At 45.2% G+C, this 27,074-nt stretch overlaps 1 protein-coding gene across 1 annotated transcript in view; it reads right to left on the bottom strand.

Moving 5' to 3' along the window:
* Positions 1–16,802: 16,802 nt before the first annotated feature.
* Positions 16,803–27,074, bottom strand: part of shoc2 (SHOC2 leucine rich repeat scaffold protein) — a 36,100-nt gene continuing 25,828 nt past the window's right edge. Inside the window, exons 8-9 of the mRNA XM_056280197.1 lie at positions 24,917–25,034; positions 16,803–19,386 (exon numbers count right to left, since the gene is read on the bottom strand). Coding sequence (XP_056136172.1) covers positions 19,178–19,386; positions 24,917–25,034 — 327 coding nt within the window. The 3' untranslated portion in view covers positions 16,803–19,177. The remainder of the gene's footprint in view (positions 19,387–24,916; positions 25,035–27,074) is intronic.

Genomic DNA, 27,074 nt, shown 5'->3' with positions numbered 1-27,074 from the left:
GCTGGGTTGCGTCCCGAGGGGCAGCCGTGAGTAGAGGGAGGAGTCGTTGGCAGCTTGACTGGAGGTGGCCACTTGCTGTGTATTTAGCATAGCAGCACACTCAGCTGCTCCCTCAACCTGTAGTGCGATGGTAATTGCTCTGGACAGCAGCAGATCGTCTTTTTCCAGCAGGAGAGTCTCACGCACCTTTGCGTTGTTGGTGTGTTCGATTAGCTGGTCGCGAACCATCTCGTCCTGAAGCGCGCCAAACTTGCATGACCTAGCCAGCCCTCGCAAATTAGCTACGTACTGCTGCACAGACTCACCAGGCAGTTGGTGTCGCTGACGGAATATAAATCGCCGAAGGAGGGCACTCTGTGGAGCAGCGAAATGGGTGCTCATAAGTCCCACAGCTTCGGCAAAGCTTGTGACGTTCCCCAGAGACCCGAGCACACGATGACCCTCTGCTCCCAAGCAGTGTAGCAACAGAGCCGTCTTCCTATCCTGGCTCACGTCGTCGAGCCCTGAGGCGATGATGTAATTTTCAAAACTATGTAGCCAGCGAGTCCATGGTACCGGAGGCTCGCCAGGTAATGCCAGGAAGGGGGCAGGTGGTGGGAGAGAGATATCAGCCATCCTCGTCGCCAATATTGTATTTTTAAATCACGTCAGGACACAGCGCTGTCGCTCGACACAACCTCTCCGTGGCATTCTTTATTTAGACTGACACAGCATCAAAGGCAGACCCGATCAAACAACCCAGAGCCCGCAGGCATCACCAATCGATCCCAGCACAATAGAACAGCACCAAATCAAATGCAGCACTGTCGATGTGTGCATACGTAACAGTCGGGCCTAGATATCTCTCTCTCTCTCTCTCTCTCTCTCTCTCTCTCTCTCTCTCTCTCTCTCTCTCTCTCTCTCTCTCTCTCTCTCTCTCTCTCTCTCTCTCTCTCAACCCGGAGCCCTAGAAAGAGAGCGTTACGTCAACTCCGTAGACGTCAATGGGTCAACAGCAATGGCGGATCATGGGAGCCCCGGATAGTTCCAAACAGTGCGCTTAGAATATGTGTCACGTTGGAATATATCTATATCTATAAATAAATGTAAAAATCTGAAAATATTGGTTAGTAGTTACCAGAAATCGCGGCTAAGCAGTTCATTTAAATGACCCGCCATGCTTCGTTTTAACTATTCGGCGGCTACATGAACCACGTGACCCTCTCGCGTTCTGACCCCTCATTGACGCAACTCTCTCTTTCTATGGCTCTGGTCTCACCCTGTGTGACGAACTGCTTGTCACACCCCCAGAGAAGGAGGTGTGTTCAGAGTTAATTGATGACATCTGAGCTTACTCACCTGAAATGACTGATCAGAGACTACACAAAGGCATCCTGTCAGTCGGTCTTTCTTGCTCTCTGCTGTTTGTTGCGGGAAGCTCTGCTCGGCTGCTGGGGCGCGTGCAGCATAAGTGTTTTCCATGCCACCCTTGAGCTACTGTTAATGATAGAGGACACCTGAACCTGTTCATGTTAAAATGTTGATTGTATTGTTTTAATGTTAGTTTCACGAATTAGATAGGGACAGCAGCACTTGTTAGGTAGGGACAGTTAGGATGTGTTTTTAGAGTTGTCAGGTTCAGCTTACCCTCCGGCCAGGGAAACAGGCCCATCCCAACCCCCAGCTGGTTTTGGTGAGGTCCATATGTTGAGGTTTCTAGTTAGGGTGCTAGGTTGTATTGTTCTCCCCTTTCTTGGCATTTACCTTTCTAAATAAATATTCAGTATTTTTGTAAACTGTCTAGACCTTGCATTTGTTCTCACACCTTCAGAACCCCCTTTTGTAACCTTTCGTTACACTGGTGGCAGCGGTGGGATTTGAGAGTGTGAACACAACGGAAGGGACGGCAGAAACGAGTAGTAGTATCCAGAGCGCGAGTACCACAACCGTAACGGTAGAGGCTAGTTCCCATCGATGCAGAGAACGGTCAACTGAGCATGCGCAAGTACTCGTTGCCTCCATTGTTTGGGTAGGTTAGGCAGGGGTTATGCTACGTTCAGACCAAAGGCGGCGAGAGTTGGCGCCGCTTTGTTCACCAGAGTTTGGCCGCCAGCTCCGCCAGGCGTGTTCGAACAGAACGCGAATTCGCTGTGTTGACGTCACAACAAGCAGGCTAGTTACACCAACGCTGCTAGCAAGTTTGCTAGACCGCACGCAACAAATACCACACACGAGCAGTTTGTGTTTACTTGTGATCATCATGGATGAGCGACAGAGATCAGTTGCGGTGGCTCTGCTTTATATCAACTTGCGCCGCCGAAACCGGCGTCAGCGTTCGGTTTGGTTTCATAGCATAAACCGGAGACGTGCCCAGCTTGGCGAATTTCACAGGAATTCTGGGTAGGGGGCGTGTATTCTTTCCCAACATGAAGGCGGGTTCTAACCTTACTTGAAGGTGATTGGCTATCGCCTGGCGAAATCTTCGCCCGAGTTGGACATTTTTGAACTCCCGCGAAGGCGCGTTCGTCGCTCGATTCGCCCAAATCGCGCCGCCCGTAATTTCGCCGCGAATTTTCCGCCCATTCGCCTCCTCCCATTGACTTTGCATGCATTCGCGCTGCCCAAAAAATTCGCGCCGCCTTTGGTCTGAACGTAGCATTAGGGTTAAAGTTAGTTAATCAGACGCAGAGTAGGGGTCGGTCTTCCTAGAATCCTAGCGCCTGGATGCTACGCGGGGCGTGTGGAGGCATGGTAGAGGCATTTCGCGCATGCTCAGTTGACCGTTCTCTACTCCATTTCCGTTCTCTGCATCAATGGGAACTAGCCTCTACCCAACTGTAACGCCGAGCACCCTGCGAACTACGACGGTGGCACGCCCCCTTTTCATGCCCGAAGGTTTTTCAGGACAGGATAGGGAATGGGCTGACTGGGCGGACCAATTTGAGATGGCAGGCGAGGTAAATGGCTGGAGTGACAATAAAAAGCTTAAAATGATGGCATTGCTGCTCACTGGGAAAGCCAGAGAGGCATACCGGGGATTAGCCTCCGAGGCCCGCAACTCATACAGCGCCTTAAAGGCAACTATGGGAAACCTTTTCGGCCCGAGCAGACAAGTTGATTGGAACCGGGCGGAGTTACATAACAGAGAACGCGGTGCCAGTGAAAGTATGAGAGATTTTGGCAGTGCCATACGCCATCTAGTTGATAAAGCCTACCCCTCTGTCGACTTGCCTACCCGAGATATGTTCGCAAAAGATCAGTATATAGCTAAATTGAGAAATGGCGATATACGGATGCAGCTCAGGAGTGCCAAACCCCGTGATCTGGAAGCCGCTGTCGAAATGGCTTCAGAGCTTGAACAGATAAGAGCCCTGGAAAAGCGAGAGACGGCAACTGTCTTAAATATGTTTTCAGGTGAACCTCACACTGACGCCACCGTATCTACTATGCAAACTGAATTACACAAATTACAGCAAGAAGTCGGAGTTACGGGCTAGGCATGATAGCTCAGAATGGGGGAGGGGGCAACCAAACAGGTCAGCTTTTCCCCCATCTAATCGAGGGAGGGGGAGAGCCGGGAGACCCACCTCTAATGCTACTGACAGAGTCTGTTGGGAGTGCGGTTGCAACCGTCACATACGCAGAGACTGTCCCTATGTGCAGGGAAACGTCAGCGGGTGGCAGTAACGGGCCAGCTGCCCACCCCTCATGTATCAGAGCCCAAAGTGTGTGAGTCTATGGCAAGGTCTGAGTCAGGGTTATACTTAGAGGGAAGTGTGTCCGGCCAGCCTTACAAACTCCTAGTGGACACGGGGGCCCAGGTTTCAATACTGAGTAGGTCCATCTGGCAGAGCATTGAACCCCAAAGTAGGCTGACTCCTTATATAGGCAGTGTGAGAGCAGCCAATGGTAGCCCCCTAGGAGTACTGGGTACGTGGAGCACTTTCTGTGAGATTGACCGTCTAACCCTAGCCTGCAACTTTCTCATTGTAGACTCTCCCTCCCAGCAGGCCATTCTAGGAACTGACTTCCTTATCAAGTATCAGGCCGTGGTTGATGTTGCCAGCCAGCGACGCAAACTACTGGGGAAAGAGTTCCCCCTAGTGTGCGTCTTGAGTAAAGATCACGTGTGCCGTGTCACACTTTCAGCTGACATAACTTTACCTGCCCGGTCCGAGGTCATATTAGAAGGAAAGATTGAAGGGGTTTGTGAGGGGCCCAATACTGGCATGTTCGAACTAACCGACGCCCTGGCCAAATATGATCTATTAGTGGCCCGTGTCATAAGTGCCCCCCGAGCCAATCGGATCCCTCTGCGAGCCGTGAATGTATCACCTGAACCATTTGTACTGCACAAAGGTACCCATGTAGCCATTATGAAGTGGGCGTTGCCGTCCTCGATGAACCCCAACCAAATGGGCAACGGGGTGGGACAGATTGCTGGGGAGTTGACGCTCTTGCATCAGCAATGCGCCCTGGTGAAAGGGGGTTAACAGGGACGCAGCTCACGGCTGCGAAGGTAATGCTCCAAGACAATATCTCGGTTTTCAGTACTGGGGAAACTGACTTGGGACGCACTCTCTCGCCGTGTAGCTGATTGTAATGTGGCTAGTCACGCTAGACATGGTTGGGAGTTTGTTTAACAGACAGCACGACGACCCTGTTTTGAGACAGCTTATTTCACTGAAAGCTCAGGGCTGCCCGGGAGATTCCATCGATGTACAGTCTAATCCAGAGCTGAGACCCTATTGCGCTGTGTGGGATTCGCTATATTTAGATGGAGGGAATGTTCTCATGCATTTGGACAACAGACCCGGCGGGGAAAGGCAGAGTTTTGCCAAAATCTATGGTACCCCTTATTTTGCATAATTTGCATAACTGCAAGACGGGTGGTCACCTGGGAGTTGAAAAACTACTTGATCGGGTTCGCTCTTGTTTCTACTGGCCCGGGTGGGCATAAGATGTCAAAGAATGGTGTAGATCATGTCAGGATAGCGCAGCCAATAAAATTACCGGCCCGACCCCCAGGGCTCCGTTACAAACATTCCAGACATCCCGTCCATTCGCGCGGGTTGCCTTAGATATACTAGGTCCGCTACCATGCACGCGGAAAGGCAATCGCTATATACTGGTATTGGCTGACTACTTTACCAAGTGGGCTGAAGCCTACCCCATCGTAAACCAAGAAGCAAAGACTGTTGCAGGCGTCTTTGTGACTGAGTTTATTTTACGTTTTGGGGCACCACGCACAGTACATACAGATCAGGGGAGGAATTTTGACCTTGCATTTGTGCTCACACCCTCAGAAGCCCTTTTTGTAACCTTTCGTTACAGTACTTAGTGTTGCTTCGGTGTGAGTGAGTTTCTAAAACTTGGACTTTTTTTGTCTTGTCCTTTTCACGTGCTTTCTGTGGGTTTGTTGTTTTGTATTTTAGTTTTTTTCGTTGGTAAGTTTAAGCGGAGTTGTTTTATTTTCGGTAGCGGTGCTACCAGCCAAGCGGGGCAATATGGCCACGGTGGGAGGTGGAGGGACGGCGTTTGAGAAGTTGACACGCCGGCATGCGATTAAAATGGCTCCGGTGGTCAAATGCTCGGTGGAGGAGTGCTGCCTCGCGGTAGGTGAGCATGTGGGATATGGAAGCATCAAATCGGCGTCCAGAATGAACGGCGCAGTAGTTATGTTTCTTGACAATGTTGATAAAGTCAACCAGGTGGTGGAAAGTGGTGTGGTGATTAGGGACACGTTTACTCCCGTTCTGCCGCCTGTTAACCCAGCCAAGAGAATCACCATTTCTAATGCTCCCTCGTTCATGAGAAATGCAGCTTTTGAGAAGGAGCTTGCAAGATACGGACAGCTAGTGTCCCCGATAAAAAATGGTCTCTTCCGGTTGCCAGTCTCCTCACTTGAAACACGCTGTGTCCCATAGGAGGCAAGGTTTCATGATTTTGAAAAATAATGCAGAGGATTTGGATCTGAAGCTGAAATTCAGGATTGAAGTGTTTGACTGTATTGTATTTGTTACATCCGTTATGATGACATGTTTTGGCTGTGGGTCAGAGGGGCATTTAGTAAGGTCTTGTCCCGAAAGGAGTGAGGGTAGGTCTGAGCCTCAAGGGCCGCCATCGTCTCCCGATGCCGCCGCGAGCTGCGCATCTCCGGCTGGATACGGCACTGCCGAGTCGGCAAAGGGCAGACAGGAGGCGGGGGAAACGAGGGGCGGGGGAAATGGACCAGGTGGTGACACAGAGAGAGACCGAGGCTGGGGAACATAAGGAAAATGGACGGACTGAGCAGGCAGGAGAAGGAGGTGTGCAGGTAGAGCATTTTAAAAACGTTGAGCACACTGAGAAGGTAACAGAACTTGGGCAGGTCACAGCTGATGGCCAGGATGAGCAGGTAGGGGAGGTTGAACAGAATCAAACGGAAAATGAAAACTGAGAACAGGGATCATAGCAAATTGGCTGGGCGAGATACGAACTGTGGTCGGAGGACGCAAATACAGCAGACTGCCGGTGCTCGGAGGGGTTTTGTTGACTGTCCTGAGGAACAGTGCAACTGAGGGGTGGTTGCCTCAGAGTTGCAGAAGGGCCGTCATTACTCTCTTGCCGAAGAAAGGGGATTTGCAGGACATTAAGAACTGGTGGCCAGTGTCCCTGCTCTGCACTGATTACAAGATCTTTTCTAAGGTGTTAGCAAACAGACTGAGAAAGGTGATGAAGGAGGTCATCCATGTTGACCAGACTTACTGTGTGCCCGGTAGGCTGATCACTGACAACATTACATTAATTGGGGATGTTTTGGACATCTCTAGTTCATTGGGAGTTGAAACTGGTCTTATTTCCATAGATCAGGAAAAGGCTTTTGACCGGATTGAACACCAGCACTTGTGGCAAACCATGAAAGCTTTCGGTCTCAGCCCAGGTTTTATAGCTATGATCAAGGTTTTGTACAGTGACATTGAGAGTGTACTTAAAATTGACGGTGGTTTGAGTGCTCCTTTTAAGGTTCAAAGGGGGATCAGACAGGGATGCTCTTTGTCTGGAATGTTGTACTCCCTGGCCATTGAGCCCCTGTTGCATAAATTGAGGTGTGAGTTGTCTGGAGTTGCTTTTGCTGGTTGCGGTGCAACTTTTAAGCTCTCTGCCTATGCCGATGATGTGGCTGTGTTTGTAAAGGACCAAAGAGATGTTGATGTCTTAGTATAAAATTTTAACAAGTTTGGTCAGATATCATCAGTTAGGGTAAACTCGGGAAAAAGTGAGGCACTGATGGTAGGAGAGGGACTGAACGGTAAGCTCATGTTACCTGGGGGGTTGACATGGAAGAGGGGAGTGATGAAATATCTGGGAGTGTTTGTGGGGATTGACACTTTTTCAAATGAGAATTGGGAGAATGTTTTGGAAAAAGTAGAAGGGCGTCTTAGGAAGTGGAAATGGATTCTACCAAAACTGTCATATAGGGGTCACATGTTAGTAATCAACAACCTGGTGCCATCAACATTATGGCATCGATTAACATGCGTTGATCCTCCAACCAACCTCCTGGCTAAGATTCAGGCTGTGCTGGTGAACTTTTTCTGGGACAACTTGCACTGGATTCCTCAGTGTGCTATACCTTCCTAAAGATGAAGGGGGTCAATGGCTGATCCATCTGGCCAGCAGGGGTGCAGCCTTCCGCCCCAGTTCATTCAAAGATTGTTCACTGGGCCTAGAGACTTAGTGTGGCGACCAGCAGCCCGTGCAATACTTCAACGGTGTTGTGGCTCGGAATAGACTTGCCTTTGTTTCTTATGGCTATTAAAAACTCAGACCTCAGCGGATTGCCTGGTTTTATCGTGGGCTCATAAGAGTGTGGAGTATGTTCAAGAAGGAGAGAATGTCCTGTTTTGACTCTATGAGCTAGCTTCTAAAAGAGCCGGTGGTGTATGGTGGGCATATGGACACGTTCTGTGACATCGGACCCACTGTATCAAAGCTGTTCTGCCAGGCAAAGGTCGTCACGTTGGGTCAGGTGGTGGAGCTGGCTGGGCTCAATCTTGACAACGCTGCTGCACTAGCATCTCACCTGGGAGTGAAATCTACACGCCTCCTTAGTCGGCTACTATCTAAGTGGAACGGTCAACTCACAGCAATAGAACGGGGGCTTTTGACATCATACTGCAGTGGTTCTACTCATCCCAATTGTGAGGATCCATTTCCTGTTTTAAGGGTTGTTCCTGATCTGAAAAATTGCACGGGGCCACTTTTGGATTTGGGAAATGTTCTTAATGAGAGGCTGAATGTACTTAAAGGTAAGACCATGTATAGTATGCTGGTAAAAATCCTGAATAAAGAAAAACTGAGTGGTCGGACGGATACACCTTCGAGAGCCCAGCTGGGCTTGGGGGAGAATGTGAAGCCAGTCTGGAGGGGTTTATACAAACCACCGTTAATTAAAAAAGCTGTCGATCTGCAGTGGAGGGTCTTGCATGGCATAGTGGCGGTCAGTGCTTTTGTTTCTGTGCTAGACCCTAATGTGAATGATAACTGTCCCTATTGTGCCAAGAGAGAAACAGTTTTTCATTGCTTTTCAGAATGTGTGAGGCTCACACCCCTGTTTCTGCTACTAGAACGCTTATTTAGATCATCTGGGGAAAGTTTCTACAAACCGAATTTTATTTTTGGTTCCAAATACAGCCAACGTGTAAAATATAAATGTCAACTCTTAAACTTCATTGCAGGGCAGGCAAAAATGGCTATCTATGTGAGCCGGAAAAAGAGAATTAAAGAATGTCATGTTGAACTGTTGTTTTGCAGGATGGTCAAGGCCAGGATAAGAGTAGACTTCAATTCATACAAGGCAATGAAAGATATGGACACATTCACAACTTTATGGTGTTATAAAGGGGTGCTGTGTTCGACCATAAAGGATGGGCTGTTTTTTTCTGCGGAGCTTGGATAAAAAGGGTCTTACCTGTTTTTTATTTTTTGAGTTGTTGTTGAATGATTGGTTTTTGGGATTGTTAAAACATGCTTATTGAGTGTTTGTACTTTGACATGTATTGTTAATGTTTAGAAAGATTTCAAGTCTGTTTTTTGTTAATTTTTATTGTTAAATAAAGACTTGTTTTAAAATTCAAATTCTCTCTCTCTCTCTCTCCCTCTCTAGAAGACGTTTGTCGATCTTATTAGTTAAAGAAATGAGGGAATCCAGGTCTGCCGGCAGTTCAAGGGAGCTAGCTTGTCCTTTAATTGGTCAGACAGTCCATAGAGAAAAGCATCAAATAAAGCTGACTGATTCCAGCCGCTGTCAGCTGCCAGGTTGCAGAATTCAATGGCGTAGTCGGACACCCTTTTCTTACCCTAATGCTCTCGCTGCCTCTCGTCCGGGTCTGATTTGTTGGAAAATCTTTGTAAGAGTCTGAGAAGAGGTCAAGTGAGTCACGGACAGGAGACTTTCCGTTCCATTCTGCCATGATCCAAGCCTCAGCTCTGCCGGAGAAATAGGAGATAATGTACGCCACTTTAGTTTGGTTTGTTGGGTAGGATGCTACCTGAAGCTCAAAGTGGAGACAACACTGGACCAGGAAGGTCCGACAGTCAATGGAATCGCCAGAAAACCGCTCCAGCCTGGAGAGATGTGAAGACAGAACAGGAGCTGGCGGAGGTGCAGGAGCCGGAACCGCAGCAGAACCAGCGCCCAGAGTGTATGCTGTAATAGCAGGAAGAGAGGCAGTAGAACCGGGCTGAGCTTGCATCTTCTGCACATGATCGACCAGAAAATTGATCCGACCGCCGAAGGAAGTCAAGACACTTTCATGTCTCTCTCTCAAGTCATTCACCTCTTGACGAAGCAAGGTGAGCTGCTAATCCGGGTGATGAATCCTCCTCTCCTGGGCTTGGAGAGTGGCCCGCACAGAGTCGGAGTCTGCTGAGTCCATGTTGGCCAATTCGTACTGTAACGATGGTGCCAACAGACAGTGGACTCAAATGCAAGACTCACACAAGGCAGGGAGAATAACCAGTTTGACTGAAGATGGGTTAGGTACACAGTAAATCAGTCCAATAGACAGACAGAGGTATCCAATAAACGTTAGGCAAAGGCAGAGTCAAAACACAGAAGCTAGTTGGAATATTGCTCAGGAATACACGAGAGGTGAAGAGCTGAAATGCTTTAACACAGAGGTACAAAGACAAACTGGCAAAGTAACAGGGAAAATGAGGCGGTATGTATATATATATATATATATACACACACACACACACACACACACACACACACACACACACACACACAAGGTAGAATAATGACAAAATCAGGAGTAGGTGAGTAATTAAACAGGTGAGGGTAATCGAGGAGGCGGGAAACACTTGGGGAACTGGAACTTAAGAAAGGCCGTGATGTTAAAATACACTTAATATACCCCTTCTCCTTGGGGCTGTTATAGCAGCATTCCATCAGTTCAAGGTTCTCAGCCCTCGTCCATCAATGTCTTGTTCCAGTAGTCCATTTCTCATCAGATTGTTCTTGTTCCCGAACACCCGACGTGGAAACCTGGACGACATCCAAGCCGGTATGACTCTATTTGTGTTACTCTCACTCATGTCTGAGGTAGCTGGCTTGTAGGAGTGTAAGCCATGGACTCCTACTGGATATTCATTCCAACCTGGATTTGAATCCCCTGTTGGTTCCAATGGGAAAGCCCGTGTTCTTACCTACTGGCCTATCCAGCTATATATACACAGTGGAGTCCAAAAGTCAGTGACCACGAGTGAAAATGCTGCTAATTTGCATTGTTTGAATTTAATACATTTTTCATTCCAAATAAGCTTAACAAATCAGCTTAACAATTTGAGTGAAAAGCTGAATTTCTGAAAAATGTTCATGAATTTCAGAATATCTTGGAATTTTTGCTTTAATGATAGCATGCACTCAAGCTGGCATGGACCCCACAAGTTTGTGCAAAACCTGATCACCCATGTTGTCCCAGCATGATGTGACAATGTTTCAAAGAGCTTCTGTGGCAGAATGCTCGGCTTTCTCAGTCTTCAAGTACCCCCGTAAATGTTCGATGGGGATGAGGTCAGTTGACTGTGGAGGACAGTCCATGACAGTCAGCAGTCCATGGTCTTCTTTAGCCTTCAAGTAGTTTTTGCAAAGCTTTGTGTTGTGTTTGGGGTCATCGTCCTGCTGCAGTATGAATCCTTTTCCACAAAGATGCAAACCCGAGGGTATAACATGTCTCCGAAGAATCGAGTGGTACTTCTCCTTTGTCAGCGTGTAGTCAAGTGGTGTAGTCAAGCAGGTGTCCAACTCCAGAGTAGGCAAAACACCCCCAGACTTGAATATCCCCACCACCATGTTTCACCGTGTGTTTGATACACTGTGGTATCAATCTCTCTCCTGTTCGTGTTTCCGTCATAAATCTCAAATTTGAATTAATCAGTAAACGGCACTTTTTTTCCAGTGATCCATTGCGAAATGCTAGCCCATGCCAAGCATTTGGCCTTATTTCCCTTCCTGGGAAGTGGTTAAGAGACTGCTACTCGTCCTCTGAGACCACTTTTAACAGTACTTTTCTTAACAGTGCTTTTGCTGATTGGAGTCTTGCGTTCTTCATTTAGCAACTCCTGTATCTGTGATGAAGTTGCTCTCAGTGAACAAAGCTTGATGTATTGATCTTCTGATGATGTGGTCACTTTTGATAAACCTGATTGTGCTTTGGATGCAACTGATCCAGTTTCCGCAAAGCATTTTAGAGCGATATGCACTGCCCCCTTAGAAACCTTCAGTCTAGCCATGATATGACACTGAGAAGCCTCTCTTTGCTTAGAATAACCATTTTACTTCTGAGACTTTCTGATGCCATGTTTCTCACTTTCACAATATTACGTAGTAAGAAGTCTGTGAATGTTCTCATTCATCCAGGTCGTCATGGTTATCCAAAGGAGTTGAATCAAGTGCAACTGGACTTGGTATATATCCGTGAAGACGTTTCGCCTCTCATCCAAGAGGCTTCATCAGTTCGTGCCTTTCTGACTAGACCAAGCTAGTCTGACTGGCTGGTGATGAGACTCAGATATTTATCCTCTAGGAGTCGTTGTCAGAGCTATTGATATGCGTGGCTCTTTGTGTTCCGATGTTTACCAACGCCCGTCGCTAACAGTCATGGATGTGAGTGGCTCTTTTGTGTACCGATGTTTGGCCGCGCCCGTCGTTATCGGATCTATTGATATGCATTTGTTTAGCAGCGACGGTCGTTGGGGGTGTTGATTTCGACTTCATTGTTCAGTGGTCATGAGAGTCGTTGGAGCCGTTAGTGACCGACTGTTGTTCTTGGAGGCTAGGCTTCTTGAATCTCCTGGGTAGAGATGAAAGGATGGTTTTTCCAGTTTAACATGGATGGCTTCCTTCACCCCTCTTTCAAACCATCTATCCTCTCTGTCCATTTCTTACGTAGTAAGAAATATTCTGCTGGAAGCTTGAGGCACAGCCATATTTATAACAGGTGAACAGTGGCTACAAGTTGATTTACTTAAACAAGCCTCAGATGAGTAGATCAAATCTACCCGAGTGTCATCTGAACAGGTGCTTCAATGGAGGGGATAAACTCAAGGAGATCTGACCTTTCGTACAAAGAAGTTAACATGGTAAATGTCACAAATTTGCTTAAATTTGATTACTGACCTAGAAACAGTGCAGAATCTCAAATATTTCCTCTTCATTTTACGTCGTAACTTAGTATTTTCAAATGTTTCTAAATCCTCAAACTTTCTGAATATTTCCAGGTTTGCTTGACAGTATCACAGATGTTCGATGTGGTGTCAAACTTTTGGACCCCACTATATGTATATATACTGATCAGCCAAAACATTAAAAACACTGACAGGCAAGTGAATAACATTGATAATCTCATTACAATGGCACCTGTCAAGGGGTGGGATATATTAGGCAGTGAGTGAACAGTCAGTTCTTTAAGTTGGTGTGTTGGAAACAGGAAAAAATGGCATGTGTAAGGATTTGAGCAACTTCGACAAAGGTCAAATTGTGATAGCTAGATGATTGAGTCAGAGCATCTCTAAAATGGCAGGTTTTGTGTAGTGGTCAGTATCTACCAAAAGTGGTCTAAGGAAGGACAACCGGTGATCCAGCGACAGGGTCATTGGCCCTCAAGGCTCATTGATGTGCATGGGGAGCAAAGGCTATCCCATCTGGTCTGATCCCACAGAAGAGCTACTGTAGCTCAACTTGCTGAAAAAGTTAAAGCTGGCTATGATAGACAGGTGTCAGAACACAGTGCATCACAGCTTTCTGTGTATGGGGCTGCATAGTCGCAGACTGGTCAGAGTGCCAATGATGACCCCTGTCCACTGCCAAAAGCGCCTACAGTGAGCACGTGAGCATCAGAACTGGACCATGGAACAATGGAAGAAGGTGCTCTGGTCTTGTTGAATCACGTTCTTTCATACCGTGTGGACGGCTGGGTGCATGTGCATCATTTACCTGGGGAAGAGATGGGACCAGGATGCACTATAGGGGGAAGGCAAGCTGGTAGAGGCAGTGTGATGCTCTGGGCAATGTTCTGCTGGGAAACCTCGGGTCCTGGTATTCATGTGGATGTTACTTTGACACATACCACCTACCTAAACATTGTTGCAGACCAGGTACACCCTTCATGGCAACGGTATTCCCTGTTGGCAGTGGCCTCATTCGGCAGGATAATGCATGCTGCCACACTGCACAAATTGTTCAGGAATGGTTTGAGGAACATGACAAAGAGTTCAAGGTGTTGCCTTGGCCTCGAAATTCCCCAGATCTCAATCCGATTGAGCATGTGTTGGATATGCTGGAAAACATGATCCATGGAGGCCCCACCTCACAACTTACAGGACTTAGAGGATCTGCTGCTACCGTCTTGGTGCCAAATGCCAGAGGACACATTCAGAGGTCTTGTGGAGTTCATGCCTCGCAGGGTCAGAGCTGTTTTGGTGGCATGAGGGGGACCTACACAACATTAGGTAAGCGGTTTTAATGTTTTGGCTGATAGGTGTATATAAAGAGAGAGAGAGAGATTTTCTCCAAAGGTACAGGAATGATCAGATCATCGGTTTGCATGGTGCACCTCAAAGATGGGGGCACAAATCCAAGTAAATTATGACCTAAGAATATATAAGAATATTGCAAACAACTCAGAACACGAATGTGTGATAAAAGAAACACTTGCAGACAGAGACAGTGTTCACAAGTTGAGTGGGAGAGAGATCCCAGCTGTGCAGGACAAGTAGCTGGAGTTTATCACTGACAGCTCTTGTGGGACTGTCTTCTGAGGCCATCCTCACTAAAGGACAGCAACATCTACATGCTCAGGAAATCGATCCTATTCAAAGGAGATGGCAACACTGCTGGGATGTGGTGGATGCTGCACAGTGGCTGCACACTGCTCCTGAGTCCTTACGACTGATTTCTGCACGGGGATCAGTAAAGTCAGCTGTTCTGATACATTGACTTATAGTCTCAAGGGGCCAAACATAGAGGTGTATTCTCCTCACAAAGTGGTGTCCTGCGATAGTGGTGTACATGTCTCGTCTGCATCTGATGGAATACTGGACATCAACTTCTTCTGGGACCTGCAGACACGTGAACATGTTGTGACGGGTTGTTGGTTAGATGCCAAGTAATGCCAGGGACAAAACGAGGAAACTGATTTAAGTGTGCAATTGGTACACAATAAAAGTATTGCACACCATAAATGATGTAAATATTTTCTGTTTATTACAGGTAAAAAGATGTATGTGAATAGAGATTATCGTGAACACGGTCATTTTACCCACCTGCACAGCAGCACCTGTGTAACCAGCTGGTTTCAGGGTGACGGTCTTACCTGTGGCCTGGCATTGATGAAGTTTTTCTTTTACAACCAAGCAAATAAGTCATTGTTTTTCTTTTTATTTTTTCTATTTGCCAAATAATGCGTAGTAAATGTGACTGTCCTACAGCGGAACAGGAGGATTCCTGGTAAAACAAAGTGTTTGCTGGTCCAAATCCAGGTTCCTGCCATCACGGATTCAACAGCTCTTGTATGTATTTATACACAGGGATAAACTGGACCTGGTTGTATTTTGTATGTATTCTTGTATGTATTTATACACAGGGATAAACTGGACTTGGTTGCCATAGTTACCTATGAAGACTTTTATAGAGGTAGTCATGTGTGCATCTGCACATCTAGTCCAAATAGAAAAAAACAAAACAAATGGAGTGACCCAACCCCCCCCCCCCCCACACACACACAAAACTTCTATAAATGTCTTAAATGTATGGACCCAGGTCCTTTTAGAGTCTCTTTCTTTACAACCGATGATGTGTCTTATTGGTTTAATCATACAGCTTCATCATCATCATCATCATCATCATCAGGTTTTACTTTGTGCAGAAGGCAGTCTGGTACACATGTGGAAGAGACCGTCTCTGGTGGGAGAGTGTGTGTGTGGGTATGAGGGGTGTGTAGGTGTGTGTGTGTGTGTGTAGGTGAAGGGTGTGTCGGTGTGTGTGTGTATGAGGTGTGTGTCGGTGTGTGTGAGTGTGTGTGTGTGTGTGTGTCTGGGTTCCATTCTGCCAAAGTAGACGTGTTGTAACCTACAAGTTGTGATTCACGAGTCCTCGAGATGGCGCTGTTATAATCCGCCACAAAATTGTCGCACACGGTTGAAAAAAAATTGCCATCCACAGCCTCGTTCCGGCAACGCTCCTATCACGTTTCAGCTTTCGCCGCGTGAGCTCAGGCGGTGTGATGACGTCACTTCTCAGCTTCTCGGCCTTGTAACTCAAACTTCACCCTAAACCAGCAGGACTAGGAAACATTTTAGAGAAACTGCCCACTTCTGCACTTCTGCACCATCACAACTTGAGTCAATATTAAAAGCAAAGCCGTGGGAAGCTGCTGCACATCAACTGTATAATAATAATAATATTAATAATAATAAAAATAATGGCATTTCTTGACTGTGCTATATGTTTTTGTGAAAGACTCAAATCACACATTGGTAATACTGCTTAATATAATACTAATACTAAATTAATGTAGTAATCATTTAATTAAATTCATTAACTACATTAACGCCAAATTAGTGTAAAGATCAAAGAAAATTAAGACAGAGAAACTACATCCACATCTGCACTATAAAAACCAGTCCCCTACGCACGAGCAGCAGGCAGGACGCAGCCTGGCTGGGCAGGCTGCTGGCAAAGTGGATGAAGTAGGTTGTGCATTGGCACACAACACGTGGATACTCGAAATACACAAACACCACAAACCAAAAGCTATAAAAGGAGCATTTGCAAATCCCAAACGCCCATAAAATCTCGGTCCTCGTTGCAGGACGCCTAACTGCGACCCAGACAAACGAAGCTGCTCAGGTGTGTTGAACAGCCAGGTGACCAACTTCAGATAAAATAGGTGAAAGGTCAGGGGACAAAACTAAACTCGACAACAGAAACGTAATCGCTAATAATACACTTCAGCCAGCTTGCTGTGCATAGGCGGCGCTAGGGTGAGCACGCTGCCCCCTGCTGGACGACTGCTCACCTGCACGTCCCGTCTGACCCACTCGAACTTTCGGATCAACTCCTGTTGATGAGTCCATTTCTGGGTTCCGCATCCCAGCCGCACTCCGGTGCCTCACGCACGGACATCCTCATCTCATTCCTCACATGGCACGTGATGGGCAGGGGGCGGGGTTAAACCAGAGCGAAGGGGGAAGCAGGAGCGGCACACCCCGCGCACCTGTCACTCCCAGTACCTGTCGCAGCTTCACTTCACAGCCGTTCCCAGCTAAAAGTAAAAACACACACAACGAGTTCTTCCGAAGATTTTATAGAAAACCCAGGAATGCAATGCCTCCGGTTTGTCGAGTGAGAACAGAAAAAGCCCTTTTTACAATTAGTTCATTTTCGTTTGTGTCTTTTTATGACAAAATGTCTTGTACTGTAACCGCGTCAGGCTCAAATATGCACCTTGTTGTGAAGTCCCGTCCTCCGGTCCAAATGATTTGAGCTGTTTCAAAACCACCGGGCCTACTGCCAAACGGAATAAGGTCGGTGGGTTAGCAACACCCGCACCCAAGTTCTGCATCAGGGCTCAGGGTGGAGCACTCCCTCCCCAGCCCTCCTGTCCCCGCCCCGCCCCCCCAGCTCAGGTTCCAGGTCACAGAAGCAGCAACAGGTTCTGCTGGTAAAGGAGAAGCAGCGGGCCTCGGCCCGGACCGCTGGTCCTGGAGACTGACTGGCGCTCACGCGACTCTCCCACGGCGAACAGGCCACGCCCCCTTCCCCAGACGCACGCCGAGAGCCGCTGCCGACTTGTAGACCCACACATTTCAACACAAAACACAACAATGATTAAATATCGAGTTCGGATGAGACACCCCCCCCAAAACAAGGGGGGGGGTTTGGTTGATTACATTTCGCTGGAATTTTTAATGTACAGTCACTGGAAGTAATACTAACTGAATACAGATCTCATTGTTACAAAAAAAACCCAAAACATCTGATTAAAAATGAACTACGCTGATCTGAACAGAAATAATTCAAACTTAAACCAGTTTGCTCCTCATGAGGGAAGCGGGACAGATCCGGTTCGTCTGGCCGTTCATACAGAGCATGTCCCCTGCAGAGGTCTCACTCTCACACACGCACACGCACACACGCACACGCACAATCTCAGCCTTTGAAAGTCGCATTATCATGTGACGTCATCGCATATGCTTAACCGTTGGTTGAACAGAAAAAAATACTTCTCATTTCTCAAACAAAACGTCCTCATCCGCTACAACCGACGAGAGGCTGGCGCGACGTCTGTCTCAATACAGAAGATGCCGATGTGTTTATTTGTAAAAGTGCATTAGAACAGCAGCAAAGCTGGGACAGTGTGGAACAAGTCAAAGAAAAGAGAATTCAGAGGGAGGGCGCGTGTTCCACGACCGGACACGTGGTGGTCTGTGGACACGTGGTGGTCTGCGGACACGTGTGGCGGGAGAGGACAGGAGGACTACAAGGTGTTGTTTTGCAGCTCGGACCAACCCAAACCATTTGTTCCACGGAGCGAGACGCCCTCCTTTTAAATATAATGCTGATATGTTGTCAACGATGACGTCATGACAGCTCTGCAGCCCCACACCCAACATCATATCAACAAGTAAACACTGTCAGAGCTAACAATTGCACTCAAGGCAACAATAAGGTTTTATATATGTATATAAAAATGTCTCTGATTACATCCCGTCATCTATACATGTAGCGCCCAATTTAGGAGGATTTTTAGTCCAACTTAATTTGTTTCCCCCCCCCCATTCTTGTCTTTTTGAAGCATTTACACTTTGCATTTGTTGTATGTATACATTACTAGCTTAAAGTTTAACCACTACTGCTTCCAATAAACACATCTGACCACCTTGAATGACAACTGATATCACTTGCTTTTTACAGATTACTTTTAACAGTGAAAGGAATGCTAAAAATGAAATTTAAAAACTGACTCATCATAAAAAAAAGGAATATTGAAATAATGTATACCTTTGTATTCTTATGGAAAATTTTGTATAGAAATGAACCACTGGATCATTTTGACATAGGCACAGTTCAAAAAAAAAAACCCGCTGTCAATCAGACCTTTGTTCTTTACGGTCAACAAGTTCCATCTCTAGTCAACAAGTGGTTAAAAAAAAGGAAAAGAATATCAAAAGAATGAGCGGATGACAATGTTAATATAACTTATGGCAGCAGCAGTAAATAAGTTGCAGACATTTTTTTGTTTGTTTTTGCATACAATTGTATCTTTGCTCACGTGATAGATGCATGTAATTACTGTAAATACATTGGCAGTGGGCACACGGCTTTATATGGCCAAGACATGTCCCACTTAACTCACAGTAACTCAATATATATCTATATCTGTATCTGTATATGTTCAGGTTTGGCAGTTGGGATATTTCTCATCTTACATAATTCCAAGCGAAAGAAATGGGCAGGAGTGGTTTAGGCCCCCAAACGACCCAGATAAAACCTGGAGTATCTCGTCTCCACCCATGGATAGAGAAAGAACCAAACGACACGTCTCTCCGTTTTCTCCTTCTTCCTGCTTGCCCCACACAGCGTTTGCTGAGGCTCGGTGTGCCGTGTGCTGCAGGGTGGCAGGGAGGCGGGCTGGAGGGCAGGCGTGGCTCACACCATGGCACGGTACGGTCCTTGCATTTTAAGAAACTGAATGATAAAGGATGGGCCTCCGGCAACGATCTGGGGCGGCAGGTGGCTGAGGGGGCAGTTCTCGATGCTCATGATGGACAGCTTGCTGCAGAGGGCCAGCTCAAACGGGAGGCTGTGCAGGTTGGGGTTGTCATTGAGGTACAGCTCTTCCAAGTTCTCCAGTGTACCTACGAAGAAGACTGATTAGTCTCTATCCATCATTCTACTTGGTTACGTTCACATTTAGATGTCTGTAGTGCATTTTAGTCTTTGCTGCCATTAAGTGTGACTGCCTACGAGAGGGACTGGGGCGTGAGCCTCACGTTCTACATCAGCAGCTTTTTGAGTCGTTATTACAGACTGAGCCTTTACAACACTCTGCCTGGCCAGCTCAGACTAGCAACATCACATAACCCTTTTTTTAAACCACTTCTCTAAGCAACACATTTTATTACTGACATTTGACTTCTTTTTGTTTGATTTTTCTTTTACATGTGTTTTTGCTAACCATTTTTACTGTTTTTTAATTTTTTATTCTGTAATTGATTACATATGTTTGGGGGTCATCTATGTTTTTGTTTATTCACTTGTTTTTCTTTTTCAATTTGCTGTAAAGCAGCGTGTAATTGTTTTAAAAAAGCTTAACAAATAAAGATGACATTAAGCAGCAGCAGCAAGGCTAAGAACAACAGTTTCTGGAACACCATCGTGTATTTTGCCTCACCAGCTTGTGTTCTGGATCTTGGACTTCTTGACTGACAGAGAGCACAGGGTGTCTGTAAATGGCTGTCTCTCAGACTCTGTAGCTATGTCCACAGGCTCACCACAAGGATGCCTCCTTTCACCCTTACTTTTTATTATTTACACTGATGGATGCAGGAGCGCTCAGGAGGGCAGCTATTTGGTCAAATTTTCTGACGTCACTGCATTGCTGACCCTCCTCCAAGGTTCAGAATGAGTCCATGGGAATGCCCTCACTGATTTTATTTCTTGGTGTGATAACAACTTCTTGGACTTAAATGTTTCTAAAATCAAGGAACTGATTATTGATTTGAGACATATCAGAGATGCAGCCAAAGAGTGCATCATACATAATGCAAGTGTGGAAGTGGTTCCATCATACTAATATTTGGGCATTATCGTCGATGAGCACCTTAAATTTGATGTGAACACTGAGGCTATTGTGAAATGGCGGCAACAGAGAATTCACCTTCTCTGTAAACTAAATTCCTTTTTCTGTGAGTCTTGTCATCCTCTGTTGCTCTTATCAATCTTTTATTAAGAGTCTTCTAAGACTCTTAACAAAAGACAGGAAACAGCCTGAACAGCATTGTTAAAATCTGTTCTAAGATCACCGAAGTGAAACAAAGAGATCTCAATTCTTCTTGCAACCAACAAATCCTCCAGAAAGCAGCAAGTATTTTGGCTTCTTCTGGACATGTTCAAGCAAGTGAATTTTCTTTGTTGCCATCAAGGCGTCGTTGTGTTTTACCTGCTTGTAAAACTAACTGTTATTCTAAAGCATTCATACCTGTTGCAACTCGATTACTAAAGGCTTCATAGTGTTTTTTAACAGATTGTTTTATTGTCTTTAAAAAGTTTATCATACTATGTGTCTTATTGTGTACTTTTATAGATTTTATTCCACATTAACCTCCCTGGGGTGTTATTATTTGTGTTTGTCTGAATGTTATGGTGTTTTGTGTTCACAAGATTCCCCAAACAAATTGCCCCTAGGGGGATTAATAAAGTTGGTAAAGTTGTTTGTATTGTATTTATATTGTATTGTGTGAAGCTGGTGTGATTGTGCTAAGAGGGAAGGATGAGAAAACAGTTGGAGAGGATATGTTTTATGAGTGAGGCAGGATCCTCTGGAGTTGTGACATTGCTTGGAAACGTCAGCCTTGTATTTCTTCTGGCCTGTTTTAAACATTATGTTTTTCATATTTACATTCGATTTCATACGTTGTACAAAAATGGCGGTGTTGTGGGTGAATGGGCATTTCTGAGTGTTATTTGAAATTAGCAATGAAGCACAAATTAGGGAAAGACATGACTGTGTTGTGTGTGCGCGCGCTCCGTAATACCTTCCTACCTATGGGTATCAAGGGAAGGTGATGAAAACAAGAGCAGCAAGTTCTAACTATAAGACCACAGTTTGAAACCATGTCAAACTACTAACAGATATGTAGTTGGTGACGCAATGTTCCCTGGGTTGCTGTCACTCTGAAGATAGACTTAAATGACATATACATTGCATCCGGAAAGTATTCACACCCCTTCACTTTCCCCACATTTTGTTGTTACAGCCTTATTCCAAAATTGATTAAATTCCTTTTTTTCTCTCATCAATCTACACACAATACCCCATAATGACAAAGCGAAAAAGGTTTTGTAGAAATTTTTGCAAATTTATTAAAAATAAAAAACGGAAATATTGCATGTACATAAGTATTCACACCCTTTACTCAGTACTTGGTTGAGGCACCCTTGGCAGCGATTACAGCCTCAGGTCTTCTTGGGTTTGAAGCTACAAGCTTGGCACACCTATATTTGGGGTATTTCTCCCATTCTTCTCTGCAGATCCTCTCGAGCTCTGTAAGGTTAGATGGGGAGCGTCGCTGCACAGCTATTTTCAGGTCTTTCCAGAGATGTTCAATGGGGTTCAAGTCTGGGCTCTAGCTGGGCCACTCAAGGACATTCACAGACTTGTCCCGAAGCCACTCCTTCATTGTCTTGGCTGTGTGCTTAGGGTCGTTGTCGTGTTAAACGGTAAACCTTCACCCCAGTCTGAGGTCCTGAGCCCTCTGGAGCAGGTTTTCATCAAGGATCTCTCTGTACTTTGCTCCATTCATCTTTCCCTCAATCCTGACTAGTCTCCCAATTCCTGCCGCTGAAAAACATCCCCACAGCATGATGCTGCCACTACCATGCTTCACTGTAGGGATGGTATTAGCAAGGTGATGAGAGGTGCCTGGTTTCCTCCAGACGTGACGTTTGGCATTCAGGCCAAAGAGTCCAATCTTGGTTTCATCAGACCAGAGAATCTTGTTTCTCATGGTCTGAGAGTCCTTTAAGTGCTTTCTGGCAAACTCCAAGCGGGCTGTCATGTGCCTTTTACTGAGCAGAGGCTTCCGTCTGGCCACTCTACCATAAAGGCCTGATTGGTGGAGTGCTGCAGAGATGGTTGTCCTTCTGGAAGGTTCTCCCATGTCCACAGAGGAACGCTGGAGCTCTGTCAGAGTGACCATCGGGTTCTTGGTCACCTCCCTGACCAAGGCCCTTCTCCCCCAATTGCTCAGTTTGGCTGGGCGGCCAACTCTAGGAAGAGTCCTGATGGATCCAAACTTCTTCCATTTACGAATGATGGAGACCACTGTGCTCTTCGGGACCTTCAAAGCTGTAGAAATTTTTTTGTACCCTTACCCACATCTGTGCCTCGATACAATCCTGTCTTGGAGGTCCACAGACAATTCCTTTGACTTCATGGCTTGGTTTCTGCTCTGACATGCAGTCAACAGTGGGACCTTATATAGACAGGTGTGTGCCTTTCCAAATCATGTCCAATCAATTGAATTTACTACGGGTGGACTCCAATCAAAATGTAGAAACATTTCAAGGATGATCAGTGGAAACAGGATGAACCTGAGCTCAATTTTGAGTGTCATAGCAAAGGGTGTGAATACTTATGTACATGCAATATTTCAGTTTTTTATTTTTAATAAATGTTCAAAAATTTCTACAAAACCTTTTTCACTTTATCATTATGGGGTATTGTTTGTAGATTGATGAGAAAAAAAAGAATTTAATCCATTTTGGAATAAGGCTGTAACATAACAAAATGTGGGGAAAGTGAAGGGGTGTGAATACTTTCCGGATGCACAGTATGTTGCCAAGAGAAACCTAAAGCCTCAGTATGTACAGCTCTTACTAGTTGTTTGGTGCAGTTTGAACAAACTATACATACATACATCCATACATCCTTTGTTCACCTATATCTTTGGCTAAGCTTTTCAGCACAGCGATCACTTACCCAGTCATGCTGGAGCAATCAAAGATTATTCAATGGAAGAGCAAGAGGAAGGAACGCACAATGCAGCCTCTTACACTTATAGAAGAGCACCATCTGCCTCCCAAGAAAAGACGGAACGAAATACTTTAGATCCCAAATGAGGTTCCGCTGTACTCAGGGCGTCTACATTTGCAGCGATCAACTGCAGAAAACTAAGAAGCTAGATATCATTCCTTAAGCTCCAAAACTCAGCTAGTGCTGAGCGATTATCCAAAATGTTAGTTAATTTTCCGTGTTTTAAAAAAAGAACTGATCGAGATCAGTTCAGTCCTTAGAAACAACAACCCTAACTCTAAGAAACAATGAAACTCTGTTAACATATGATTTTTCAGAGCTCGGTGATCAGGAAGAAAATGACATGCGGTGCATACTACCAATTGTGGAGGGCAGCAACAAACCTTGCGATGTCTAACCTGCCGGAAATCGTAGTTTCAAAAGTGAGACGTTCAACACAGTTCAGTGTTGCAATAATAACAGTGACCGTGATACATTTTGTACACCAGTGTATTCAATGGGTGAGCTCCATTTGGCCTTGCAGGCATGCTGCATACTATGTCACAGCAAGCAGCAAGGGTGGGAAAACCACTTGCTCAGAGTGAAAGTGGCAGGTATGTTGAATCCCTATCAACTGACGATCAAACACTAGCCAATAGTGTCGCAGAAGTTGTTCCCATGCTCCTTATTGGCGATGATTTGTCTCAATACGAGAACTTTTCCATTTGGAAAAGTAAGAAATATACATTTTACCACCTCCCCACGTTTGCCATGCTGTTGGTCCACATGGTACGTTATTTACTTGACCCAATAGCTGTCAATTCAGGTAGGCACAAGCAGTATGTGTGGTTTCATGTGCTGAAGTTTAAATGGAGTGGAAACCACGCCCACCCGCAACAAACCGGTACTGTGTCCGCCGGATTTTGGAGCACATGCAATGTTTTACAAAGCGATGCTGTAGGAAGTAGCAAATGTGTTATGGCTGAGGGAGAGGAGAGAAGTGAGAGGTGGTCATGAAAAGTTTAGTTTACATTGGTAATGGATTTAGATAGGCAAAAAATGTATAGTATTTTATTGGTACTCGGAACTTTAAATGTCATTTTAAGTTCAACAGTGGACATATTTTAAAAACAGTATCAGAGGTTATAGTCAAAACAAAAGAGAAAAAATTTAATTGAAATCGATACTAATTTCCAGAGCCGAATGGAAATCAAACTGCTGAAAACTATTGGGGAAAACGGTAAGGCCCTGTTTAAATTTAGAAATAAGGAATTATGACCTTTACATAATTACTTATCGTGAAATGTGTGAGCGGCAGTTGGGAAAAGAAGCTGTTCAGTTCAACACATTCAAGTGACAGAGCAGCTATGATGAAACGTAAGGTAAGATAAAAGACCTTCTAAAGTAGTCAGTAACTAAACATTTAGAGCATGCCAGCAAATCTTTGTGGTACTTCACTGTGTATGTTATTATTTTCATCAAACAAAAAGCCCTGGTGTTTCAAGTACCAGCATACTAGTGAGCGTTTCATTGTGGGGTGGCGCTGTTTCTAACTATTGCACACAAGATGACACTTATACCTAACCCCATACTCTAAAAGACTTTGACAGGTCTTCCATTACAGTAGTTGAAAGGGTGAAGAAAGTATTTACCAATCTCCTCAGGCAGGTGCTGCAATAGGTTCTCCCCCAGACCCAGGTGAGTCAGGTTGGTGAGGTGCCCAATGCCTCTAGGTAACGTAGTCAGCTGATTATTAGTCAACACCAGTTTCTAATGAGATAGGAGACAAAAAGGATTAATTCGTATAGTAATTATCCCCGCCAGGCGGATAGCCTGGAGTGGATTATCCGCTTGGTCACGTGTGTGTGTGTGTGTGTGTGTGTGTGTGTGTGTGTGTGTGTGTGTGTGTGTGTGTGTGTGTGTGTGTGTGTGTGTGTGTGTGTACGGTTAATGTTGCAAACTACTGGACCTAACGGCCTACATTTATTTTTTGCACAGTTACGACTGCATGAGGAAGAACCGTTCACGGCTGCAGTGATTAAAAACCTTTAAAAAACATTTGTTCTCGCTATCGCCACTCCCTCTCTTCATTCACTCTCTAGCTTGTTCGACCAATGCTACTCTCTGTCGCTGCCCGATTTGAGTCAACCATGCGAGACTCACATCTACGGTTGACTCAGATCCGGCAGCTAGACGATCAAGTTATTAAAAGAATTTTGATAATCCAAAAAATTCTAAAGTTATGAAGGAACAACCTCCTCTAGGTTGAAGTCAAAACAAGGAAGTGTTGCATATTCTTGCCACTGCCCGATCTGAATCAACTGTTGATGTGAATCGTGCATGCGCGAGTATAAACAGTTTACCCAGCTTTATTATATTATGAAAATAATAACAGGGTTAGGGTCAGATAAAAAATGGTCACATAGCAAACCTTTTCTGTTTGGAAAGTGCAAATTCATATTAGACCTGCTTGCATTTGTGTGAGGGTCCGCCTTGACTGTGCATCCACAGACTGACAGCCAAAACATTTTTATTAGGTAGATTTTTTTTAGCTTGAGCCCTGCATATTAACACACATTAATTTTTTAATCAAAAGTTACAAAAATAAGAGTAAAAATAAAAAGTGCAAATAAATAAAGACAAATATCAAACGTTTGTAAAAGCTTTCATCAAAAGAAAACTTTTAAGATGAGAGGTAAAAGAAGCTAGAGACTTGGTTTGTCTTAGCTGAATGGGAAGGGCGTTCCATAGTGTGGGGGTTCTAACAGCAAAAGCCTGATCACCCTTTGTGACAAACTGAGACCTGGGAATAACCAGCAGGGCTCCATCTGTGGATCGTAATGGTCGAGAGGGCATACGCTAGGTCAATAAATTGAAAGCAAGACCTTTTAAGACCTTAAAAGTCAGCAATAAAAGTTTAAAATCAATCCGAAATATAACAGGGAGTTATAGGGAAGAAAGCACAGGAGTGATATGGTTATGTCTAATGAGCCGAGCAACAGCGTTTTGTACCAGCTGCAGATGGTGGAGGGAGCTCTTGCTGATACCGGAGTAAAATGCATTGAAATAATCAAGCCAAGAATAGATAAAAGCGTGCATAGCTTTTTGCAGATTGGCAATTGATAAAAATGACTTAATTTTAGCGATTACCTTGAGCTGGAGAAAGCATGACTAAACAACATGTTTGATTTGATTATCAAAACCAAGGTTAGCACCAAATATTATCCCAAGATTCCTAGCAGCCTGCTTAAGACTAACCGACAGACCACCAAGATTAGTACTGAAAGGGCTGATGGACTTTGGACAACCAAACAGAATGACCTCAGACTTATCATTAAACTTTTTGGACATCCAGGATTTAATGTCAGAGAGGCAAGATTTGCTAGACTGCTAGGATCTGTGGGTTTAGTGGCATTTATAATTGAGTGTCATAAGCATAAAAATGGTAAAACACATAATTTTGAATGACCTGGCCAAGGGGCAGCAAGTATATAGAAAACAGAAGGGGCCCAAGAAATGAGCCTTGAGGGACAACACAACTCAACTGAGCCATCGAGGAAGTAAAGTTACCAAGAATAGCAGAAAAAAGTTTTGTTGGAGAGGTAACAGAGTAATAAACTACGAGCCAAGACCTTGATGCTTACTCAAGTCTCTAAGCAATGTAAGAGGATACTGTGATCGGCTGTGTCAAAGACAGCACTTAAGTCTAAAAGAACTAATATCGAGCAGTCACCTCAGTCTGCAGTCAACAGTAGGTCATTAATAACCTCAACTAGAGCTGTCTCAGTACTATGAAGTGCTCTAAAACCA

This window comes from Lampris incognitus, chromosome 5 (assembly GCF_029633865.1).
Source record: "Lampris incognitus isolate fLamInc1 chromosome 5, fLamInc1.hap2, whole genome shotgun sequence".
NCBI lineage: Eukaryota > Metazoa > Chordata > Actinopteri > Lampriformes > Lampridae > Lampris > Lampris incognitus.
Note: the sequence above shows the minus strand (reverse complement) of the source record. Positions and strands in the feature narration are given on the sequence as shown.